At 40.0% G+C, this 10,366-nt stretch overlaps 2 protein-coding genes across 12 annotated transcripts in view; one reads left to right on the top strand and one right to left on the bottom strand.

The window, feature by feature from the left end:
• Window positions 1-384: 384 nt before the first annotated feature.
• taf11 (TAF11 RNA polymerase II, TATA box binding protein (TBP)-associated factor) lies at window positions 385-2,684 on the bottom strand. Its single transcript, XM_042491434.1, has 6 exons — window positions 2,444-2,684; window positions 2,005-2,219; window positions 1,270-1,400; window positions 1,092-1,179; window positions 910-1,006; window positions 385-784 (listed from the first exon to the last, which is right to left on the bottom strand). The coding sequence occupies exons 2-6, from the start codon at window positions 2,176-2,178 to the stop codon at window positions 654-656; spliced, it is 621 nt and encodes a 206-aa protein (XP_042347368.1). The 5' UTR covers window positions 2,179-2,219; window positions 2,444-2,684; the 3' UTR covers window positions 385-653.
• A 1,792-nt stretch (window positions 2,685-4,476) lies between these two features.
• The window catches only part of LOC121947545 (ankyrin repeat and SAM domain-containing protein 1A-like), a 91,238-nt gene continuing 85,348 nt past the window's right edge, over window positions 4,477-10,366 (top strand). For 3 of the 11 annotated variants that reach the window (XM_042492636.1, XM_042492631.1, XM_042492628.1), the window contains exon 1: window positions 4,477-5,028. In XM_042492636.1, the coding sequence (XP_042348570.1) occupies window positions 4,850-5,028 (179 nt within the window). In that variant the 5' untranslated portion in view covers window positions 4,477-4,849. The remainder of the gene's footprint in view (window positions 5,029-10,366) is intronic. The other 8 variants (XM_042492629.1, XM_042492634.1, XM_042492630.1 and 5 more) reach the window with 4 other exon arrangements.

Below are 10,366 nucleotides of genomic sequence, written 5' to 3'. Positions count from 1 at the left end.
TAATATACAGAAACTTGTATGTTTAAGTAGTTTGAACTAGTTTGTTGAACCCAATAAAAAGTGTACATAATCTTTCCAAATAAAACTTGAAAAATTCTTTATTTTAGCATTGTGGCACATAATAAATTAACTCTAAGGTGATCTGAATGATGGCATCAGTTTTTACAGTTTACACTAGAAATGTTATAATCTGAAAAAGGATCCAAAAATGTATTAAAAGTCATTCAAAAATCTAAATTAATACTCAATGTGCACTTGTATAGCTACACAAAAGCAATAAAGTGCACATTTTTGGAAATTAAGCAATCAATTATCCAAACTAACTAAAGCCTCTTTCCAAAGCTAACTGGTTCTCTAAAATAAACAAGGCACGAGAACAAAACATTGGTAAAAAACAATGTATTTACAACCATAATACATGAATATAATTTCGCACCATTTGAACTGAGTGTTGCAGCAAGAATTTACCTTCACACGAGGACAGTTGAGTGGAATTTATCTTGCAGTTATCTTCATATAAGAGACTGTCATCTTGTCTGTATTGACCATTCTTTAATACTACAGTCACAGATTTTAACGGTTAGTCCGTAGGGAATAATCAGTGTCCAGGTGGCTGCAGTATGACGACAGAGGCGATTTAAAGCACAGGTGCCTCAGTGAAAGAGAATTTGCTTGTACTTTGTGTTGGGAATCTGATCTCTGCTCTTCAACCTCCTCACTGCTTCCCTCATGTGCTTGGGCTGAAGCGGTGGCGTGTCGCCCCACTTCTCACAAACGTCCAATGCTGTGAGGATAAAGACAGACAATATAACTGCATGAAAGTAAAACTAAGAAGTGCAAATGAAAAGCATTTATGTGTTGTAGTTAATTTGGTGTGAACTCTCTCCGTTTTGTAAGCCTACCACTCACCTTCCTCAACAATCTCACCAGCAAAAACCTTAGAGATACCAGACATAGCAATCACCACGTTCTGAGACACCGATGATCCGGTTATGGACTGAATCAGCTAGAAAATGAAGAGGAAAAAAAAACATCAAGCCAAAAAAGTAGTTTTAGAAATTTAAAAACATTCAGGCATTAGGGACACTAACCCTCTTAATAGCAGCCTTAGGGAAGGCAGAGCGTCTGTACATCTCATAGCGATTCAGCTGCTCCTCAGAAAAGGACGACACCAAAACTCTGTAAGACGAAAACAACAGTGTGACGTTACTGGGATAAAACTTAAAGTGTTTTGGTTTAAAATGATCTGTTGGAAATCTCAAATCTTACTGCATCTTTTGTATTTCATCCTCGTCAACTTTCTGACGCTTCTCCTTCTTCTTCTCTGGTTCCACCTTCAGTCTTTTGGAGGCAGGTTGGCCAGAGGTTCCTTCCTCTTCATCTTCTCCAGCTGCTATTTCCTTTACAGAGGGACACAGATTTGTTTAGAGCCACTGAATATAATGAAATGCCCTTTGTGAAACCATATAAAACACATTCATACAGCCAAGACAGTGTTCACTTTTAAATTGTCTTTCAGTTTGTTTTGCGTCTTTGAAACCTAGCTTGACTGGAAAAACATGGAAACAAACAAAAGAACAAATGACACAAAAGTTAGCAGGACACTTGGAAAAAGAAAATACCTAAAAATCAGTAAAAAACAAAACAATACAACAAAAAAAAAACAATACAACAAAAAAAGTTAAGAAAAACGTGGAAATGACTGTGAGAGAGCGCTTAAAAAGTATAAAAAGTTCTGTAACAACTTTAAATATATAACTATTTAATTTTATATGTAGATTTTCCTGAGGCTTATAGAAATTATTTTCTTACAGTACTAATTTCTTGCCATTTTTGTAACATTTACAAAATTGCTCATTTCCTTTTCCCCATGTTTTTAATGTTCCTGGTCACTTCAGGTTTGAAAATAATAGAAAACAAAAAAACAACCTAAGAAAACTCTGGTATGGTACACTGGTGTATTACTTTGGCCTCACTGTTACATGAATTACTCCCTGAACTCACAGATTTATTCTCCTGTTTGGGCTGATCTTGAGACGATGACTCTTTTTCATCTGCAGGTTTTGCTGTTGCAGGTAACGTTACATCTTCACTTTCCTCTGATTTGGGATGCTCGTCGCCAGCAGGAGATATTCTCTCAGGTGTCACCTCTGGTTTGATCCGTGCAGGGTCGGCCATAATCACTCAGATCCTCCAACACTGACTGACAGCCTCAGTTTCTGCAAATATCGACCAGGTATTTGATTAGTTAACGTTAGTTAGCAGTTTGGCTAACGCTGGATAGCTCTCACTTTGGTGCTGAAGCTACACGACGACCGTTTTCTTTCGTGTGTACTTAGCTGAAATATCACTTTAGGGGAGAAATCTCAACCAAGAGTATACGGTGTTGTGTTTATGGTCGCATTTAGGTAAATAAAACTGCCTGGATACAACATGTACCTACCTTCTGTGCAGCGAGGCGACAACGAAACAGCGGGAATAACCGAGTTAACGGTAGAGGTAAGCTAACGTTAGCTTAGTAAGCGGAGCTAGTTAGCAATGAGGCTAACAAATAACGCTGAGATTACCGAATTTCGTGCGACGATTAATTACATTTAATGTTGGTAACTCATTGCTGTGAGAGCAATGATAGCGTCAATATGCTACGTTTCTTGTTTATTGCTAGCATACTACGCGGGTTTCCGTTTCCTGTTTTAAAACGAACTTTATAGACACAAGCAGCTGGATACAAACACACGGCAATACTTTCATATCTAAGCGAGCGAGTATTGTGTGATTTTTATTTGTATTTACTATAAATGTTTGCATTCTTAATTCATTGCTGAATTCTTAAACTTCTAAAACTGCCAGTTAAACCACATTTTAGACCGCTGGTTCCCAACCTACGGGTCCCGACTCCCATTAGGGGTCGCCAAAGCATCACCGGGGGGACGTGAGGCCTTCTGGATTTTAGGAGTGTAAAAAAAACTTAAATAAATAGTCTGCCTATATCACAGAATTTCAGTAACATTCCTGAAGAAAACTAAATGAATTTGTTATTGTTACATTTTAGATAATAACAAAAATAATCTCACATGATAAGGGAATGGTAAAGACCTAAATGCAAGTTAATAGGCCTATATATCTAACCTTCACTCTGCTAAACTGCCTTGTCGTGTATTAGAAAAGTGCACAGTGAGAGAGCCCAAAACTAGTAGAAGATTGGCCTAGTGTCAGGAAGAAGAAAACACTGAATTTCTCAAAAAAAGAGAGATTTTTAAGTGTGTATGGTTGATTTAAAATGTATTGTTATACATTGAATATAGGCCTAATGTGAAATAGCCATATAAGGAACAGTATGTAACTAAGTGACATACTATGCCACTTAGTTTGGGTCATCTGTTTACTTCATAATAGAAAAGAGTTCCTTGAGGGAAAGGTTGGGAATCACTGGTTTAGATGACCATCCCTACTGTTTACTGTCTATGCTGTCATCTTATCAAATGTCATGAAATGTTCCTGTTCACACCATGAAGGACTGAAAGAAGATTAGACATTGAAAAGATTAAGGACATTGATAAGTTGCTGATAGTCTCATTCACAGTTGTTACATTTGGTGACTGGATTTATTTTAGTGTAAATTAAAGTTTCTGAGCATTATTCTGATAAACAGTGTTGGGATAATTTAATTATTGTAACTAGTTATAGTAATCAAATTACAAAATAAATGTACTTGTAATCAGTTACAATGACTGAGAAAAAAATCCCAGTTATATTATGGTTACTAATCAAAATGTTGATTACAAAGGGGTTACATATGAAAAAAATCTTTTTCAGTGAAAAGCTTATATGAACACGTTAATGAAAACATTAATTATGTAGCTTTACATCTTTTTGCTGTTCAGGAATGTTTTCTTTTGGCATATTTTTGGACAAGCACAGGTTACCTGTTGCCTGTGGCATAGTAACACACCTAGTACAGTGGTTGCTAAGGAGGCTGCCTGTGCTCTTGCCTGTTTTATAGTTTGCTGGCAATATGTTTATTTCCGCGATATAATATCCCTTTTCTCGTTTTTTTTCTTGTAAAATTAAGACCATATTCTCATACTGTTACATCATCATTATTATAAAATTATGACTTTTTTCCTGTAAAACTACGTCTTCATTCTCGTAATGTTCGGACTTATTTCTCATAATATTACAACTTCATTGTTGAAATCTCAAAAAAAAATCATCAACGTGGCCCTAAAATTCCGTCCTTTTAAAGGTAACCCTCCACCGCTGATAAATAATGTACAGTCCCTTAAAGGGTTAAAATTGGGAATTTGCTCCGGACTCTATATGTGACACCAGAACAGACATTTCAACCACTGGATGGGTTTAATTTTTAAACTCTCTGCTCACTTATTTGACGTACTTTAGGTCGGTCGCCATCTTGCTTAGACCGATCCAACTTCCACATGAATCACTTAGGGCGGGGGAGCCAGGGGTTGTGTATGTGTGTGTGTACGTATGTGTGTGTGTCTGAGGCGTTTCTGGATTGGAGATGCAGAAAGAAAGGGCAGTTTCGAGGAAGTGACGGACGAGGCTCAGGGGACTGGTCAGAGGAAGTTTGCTCGGTGGTGGTACCGTGCTGCTGAACCAAACTTTTCCCCCCTGAGCAGCAGCGGCACCGTGGACCGGGACCAGGCGACGGAGGGAGCTTTTGTTTCCTCTCCACACGAGAAGCAGCAGCAGCGCTCAGGAATAACTTGAGGTCGGGACCAAAAACGGGGATCGCAGAGGAATTTCACTCCCGCAACCCAAACCCCCATTTCTCCTCTCCTCTCCTCCCCGCCGCCTCCTCTGATTTTTTTCCCCGGGATCCGCGATGGGGAAGGAGCAGGAACTTCTTGAAGCGGCGCGGACGGGAAACCTGGCCGCCGTGGAGAAGCTTTTATCGGGGAAGCGACAGTCCGCTGGCACCGGCGGCGGATCGTCTGGGACCGGGGGAAGCGGCAACAGCGGCGGGCACGGCGCCTCCTCTCACACGCTCTCCAGCCTGCTCAGGTAGGCTTTGGGAAAGGAAGCGGATATAACTGAATGGAGGACGACCACAAGTGTTGTCCCTGTCAAACACTATCTCATCGGTTTCTGTTATAGCCTGAAGTATGTTGAATATTATTCCACAGAGTCATGTTTTTTTCTTGCATTGCCAAACAAACACAACCTAAACCCGTGCAGCGCAGGAGCAGTGGCATGCTTCTTTGTTAGCTCCCTGTCTCTGCCAGCTGCACTGTAATGTGCATAAAAGGCCTGGTTGGTAATGATGCAACTAAACTACAGAAATCTGCAACAAAACAGCCCATGGGCTCTTTAAAAGCTAACACAGATGTATTATTAATTGCTTACATTCAGTCTAGACCTGAACATTCACTAATGAAGGCGCAGTAGAAAGCCAGCTACAAGAACCAGACTTACAGTTTTCAGTAGTATTAATTTGGAAATCTTTTTTAAGCCCAAAATTGGACTCATTTTCCTTAATACAGCTATATAGTCTGGCAGATTTCATTTCTGTTTTTGAGTAGTTTCAGAAGGAAGCCCTCGGTGAGCTAGACATTTGATGTGGTTTTTCGAATCTATGCAAGACCTACAGTGAAAGGTTAGAAAGGTTTAGCTGCTCTGTTGAGGTTTTTGCTTGTCAACATTGCGTTTTGGCCCTCTCACTCCTCCCTTTATCAGCTGTGAGCTCTGATTCAGAGATAAGAAAGCAGACTGCAGTCAGCATGTACCTGTCTTTCTTGCCCATGTGCCACCTGTGCACATACTGTAGTCTGTTAATGCGCAGATAAAAATGCTTAAAACTCATTTATAGTGTTGACACCTTTCCCTAAAATGCAATATAATGGTAAAATTCTTGATAAGGGGCCTAAGTCCCTGTTTTTAATAACATAAGATGGCATCAGATTTCTCACATATAATTAAGAGGCAGTTTGGCTGCGTCTAATGTACCATCCCTTTAACTTTGTGCTGATGAGGGCTGCTGCCGGGTAATATTAAATAATAGGATGCAATATAATAGATCTGATAAGTTCTGCATTTCATTTTGTCCTGCAGATCTTATCTGAATTATAGGCTTAGCGCAGCAGGATTGTTGAATTTCCCTGGGCTGAGACACTTTTTTCTGAAGATGATGTAGTTTCATTATACAGCCATAGTTGAGATAGTCATTGTGCTGTATGAAATAATAAGACCTGCAACAGCTCTGTTGTTGAGAAGAGCCTATTCCTTAAAGGGACAATCCACACTGAAATCAAAAATACATATTTTTCCTCTTACCTGTAGTGCTATTGATCAGTCTAGATTGTTTTGTTATGAGTTGCTGAGTGCTGGAGATATCAGCTGTAAAGATGTCTGACTTCTCTTTAATAAAATGGAACTAGATGACACTCGGCTTGTGGTGCTTAAAGCACCAAAAAAATACATTTGAAAAACTCAACAGCAGTGTCTCTTTCTAGAAGTCATGAATTGGTTGCTCAAGATAATCCACATTGCTTGTTGTGAACAGTTTCACACAAGAACTCTTTTCTTTCTACTGAACTACACTCGCCAACTGTATTATAGCGCAGAAGGAAGCGTGCATCTGCTGCTAGTTCACTGCTAGTTGACGTTACCGTTCAGCCGAGGGGGGCGCCATTAATGTTTACATCTAACACTATCACAAACACAAGCCTCTCAATCATGACTAGACATGCTTCCTTCTGCACAGCCATACGGTTGGTGAGTACAGTTTGGTAGACACAAAATAGCTCCTACATGAAACTGCTCACAAGGTTTGCTGTGATCTTGAGTAACCAGGTTATGATCTTGATTCTTAAAGTGTACAATTTGCTGCATCGAGTACAAGTCGAGTGCCATCTAGTTCCATTATATTGTAGAGAAGGCGGAGATAACTACGGCTGATATCTTTCACTCTCTGCAGCTCACATCAGAACAACCTACTTTGATAAATAGCTTCACAGGTAAGAAACAAACATGCATTTTTGATTTGGGAGTGAACTGTTCCTTTAAAGCTACACAGGCTTCTGTATGTCTGCACATAGTAGATAAAAGTGAAGTATAACTGGTAGACGTGTTCAGATCAAACTTATGGTCAGGCTAAGTGCTGCATGTCAAAGCTTACAAGTGGCTTCTCTGCACTTTTATTTTAATGATGAGCACATGCAGTCGAATGTCTGTCAATCAAAAAATAATCCTGCTCCTCCGGGAGCCCTGTGCCAGCCACCTTGTTTCGAGGGACAAGTGTCACGGCGAAACTCGAGGTGATGCATCACTGTTACTCAGCGCAGACTGCACAATGTACTCTAGGTAATTACATTAAAGCCATCTAATCGGAAATCCAATTCAAAGATGTCATGTAGTCAAGGCTGGCTCTGACTCTCGCTCACAGATCTGGGGGCGGACTGAAGAGCCCGTTGTGTCATCTATTCTAACTTGCGCAATCAATGTTTGGCAACAGTAGCTCTGGGAAATTATTGGCTAGACTTTGTAGGAAATGAATAAACTAATAGTGTACAGACTTTAAAAAAAGCCTGTTGTCTGTGGGCACCTGAGCTTACAGGACAGTTGAGAGATTTGTGACCGTAGGACAGCCTGGGGGATTGTTGCTATTGTGTGTGACATTTGATTTGGTTTGCATAATGAAAATGTCAATACGTTTAAGAACATCACAGTGAATTACTACAGTGGCAGAGGCTGTGGGTGGTGGGCGTGTTTCTTTCTTTTCCCCTTTACCAGAATCGCTTTGTAAGTTGTTCATCATCCATTGTTGGAAAGTGTGGGCCTGTAATCCTGTCAGAGGAGATTTGATCAGTTTGATCTTTCTCTTGCAAATTATAGCCTGTGTTGTTTGTGATGTTAACATGTAGAAAGGCGTGTGTAATTTACACATCCTGCACTTTGTTTTTGTTAATTTTCTAATAATAATATTGCAATTTCCAGGCCATTTCTTGCCAAGTTGCACATTGCCATTTTCCCCATGTTTTTAAAGTAAATCAAGTCAATTTGCTCAGGTTTCAAAGGTTTGGATACCTTTGAACGGTGTCCAAACGCATTACAAGAAAACTGGTGTCGAGCCAGGTTTCAAAGGGTTAATTTGACTTGCTGTATCTTGTCCTGTTGTAGGAAGATATTATGCCTCTTTTGCAGAATTTAGTCAGTAACAAGTACCCGTCTCTTGTACAGATGAAACCACAGGCTATGCAGGTGACTAGGACAAACTGATCAGTTTTGTCACTATTCATAGGAGGTGTGTTGTGTGTGTTCTCACTAGATTTTTGGCGTTCTTGCTCAGGAATGGCGTGCATGTCAAGACTTGCGTTGTTTTTGTAACCAGGCAGTTGAACAGCTCTGCTCTGAGGAATGTCTGCTTTCCCAGGAGGCTGCATCCCAGCGGTTGCCATGGGATAGACAGCGACCCCCGGCATGTTTAACACCGCCGCCGCCCCAAACATTTGTTCCATAGTGTTCCATTATCACCTAAATGAGCTGGGCGGGGCTTCCTCGAGTTGGAAGGTCATGGTGTAGCTTTCATTGATGCAGAAGTAAACTTGATGAGTTGTTACTGTTTGTTGGAACTAGTTAGGTCATAGTGTTTTCTTTGGTAGGCAGAGGTGTGGACTCAAGTCATATGACTTAGACTGGGATCAAACTCTTGTCTCCAATTTGAGGACTTTGGACTCAACTTGACAAAATCAAAAAGACTTGCAGCCCATTTTGGACTTTAACACCAATGACTTGAAGGTTCACTTGGATTTGAGCCTTTTAACTTGAAAATACTTGATATCTTCCCACAAGCTCGAAGATGAACAAATATGTTATTCAAAAATAGTCCCATAAATAAATTATTTTCCCTTCATTTCCTGAATTAAGTCAACACTTAATTCTCCAGATCCACTCATATTTGAACCAATCTGACAGAATCCAGTCAAGCTGCAGGAGCGAACGACAAGGAACTAACATTATATTACTGTAAATTTTAGTCTAGAGATAATTTTCTTTGAGTACAAAAACTACACAATGGACAACAACTAACAAATTGCAGTGTGCAAAAATATGTGGGTTAGATATTTAAGACAGAGACGCAACTTCCAATAAACTTCTTTTAACAAATAAAATCAAACTTTAAAAAAAGAATTTATGAATGTTGTAAATTTAATATATTTTTTACTCTGTTGCAGTGTTGCAGTGGTTGTGTTTATTTATTTATTTTTCTTCGGTTTTGTTTGTCCCTTTTTTATCATTCTCTGTGCCCTCTTTTGGACATTTTTGCATGTCTGTGAAATCAGCAAAGGCAGAGTGAGTTTGTTATTTTTCCTCAGCAGCAGTTTGACAAGTTTGAGTCACAGGATGGTTAATTGATCGGTTGCTCCGGTCAGACCGGATCAGATCAAAGGATGAGAGGAGCAGCCGCTGCAGATGAGAGTGAAAGCAAACTTTAAGAATCAGCGCAATGAACTCCTAAATTTCACTTTCACTGTGTCTGATGTTCTGCTGCTCCATTTGTGCCCAAAGTACACTCTGTATTCTGACAGTGTTGTGCAATCAATGAACTAACAGTTTATGTATGCCAGTAGTGCTCCTAATGAACAGTCCAGCTCCACAAATATATTATCAGTATGTAATGTTGTAATTGTGGCAGGCCGCCACAAATACATGATTGTGTGGGACACCCTGGTGGGGTCAAAAATTACAGACAGAAAAGCAACAACTTCCAGTAAACTTGTTTTAACACATAAATACAACTTGAAAATGTAATTGTAATATATTATTACTCTGTTGTTAAAATGGAATTACATCTAGTGAAGAGAACATTATGACTTGTTTGGGACTTAACTCGAAGTGTAGGACTTAAGACTTGACAGTCTTGACTTGGGACTTCAGTGTGCAGTCTTCAGATTTACTCTTGACTCGCAAAACAATGGCTTGATCCCAGCTCTGATATTAGGCCTCATTTTAGGTCATGCATTTGTGTTTTCCTCCATACGATAGTTTTCACTAGGGCCCCATGACCCGTTTTGATCCCATTGGTCTACAGGAAGCGCTCTTCACTAGCACTTCCTGGACAAGGTTGTCCAAACACAGGCAGCTGCTGCGGTCAGACCGGAGGTAAGAGCAGTCCCTGGCAGGGAAAGTGCCTGCCCACTGAGGGGAAATTAACAGAGGAATGCATGGAGTTCTGGACAGACGCTCTGAGAGCTTAGCCAGATGAGGGCTCGTCTCCCAGCTTCACAGCCATGTCCTTTGTCCCACTGACAAAGCGTAGAATGATGTCTTTTCATATTCATATCAGTCCCTAAAGACCATTCGGGGGCTTTTCTGTACTTATTTGGTTTTACAAAGAAAATAG

The sequence above is a fragment of the Plectropomus leopardus genome, chromosome 8 (assembly GCF_008729295.1).
Source record: "Plectropomus leopardus isolate mb chromosome 8, YSFRI_Pleo_2.0, whole genome shotgun sequence".
Lineage (NCBI taxonomy): Eukaryota > Metazoa > Chordata > Actinopteri > Perciformes > Serranidae > Plectropomus > Plectropomus leopardus.
The sequence above is the reverse complement of the archived record's forward strand: the minus strand, read 5'-3'. Positions and strand labels throughout refer to the sequence as shown.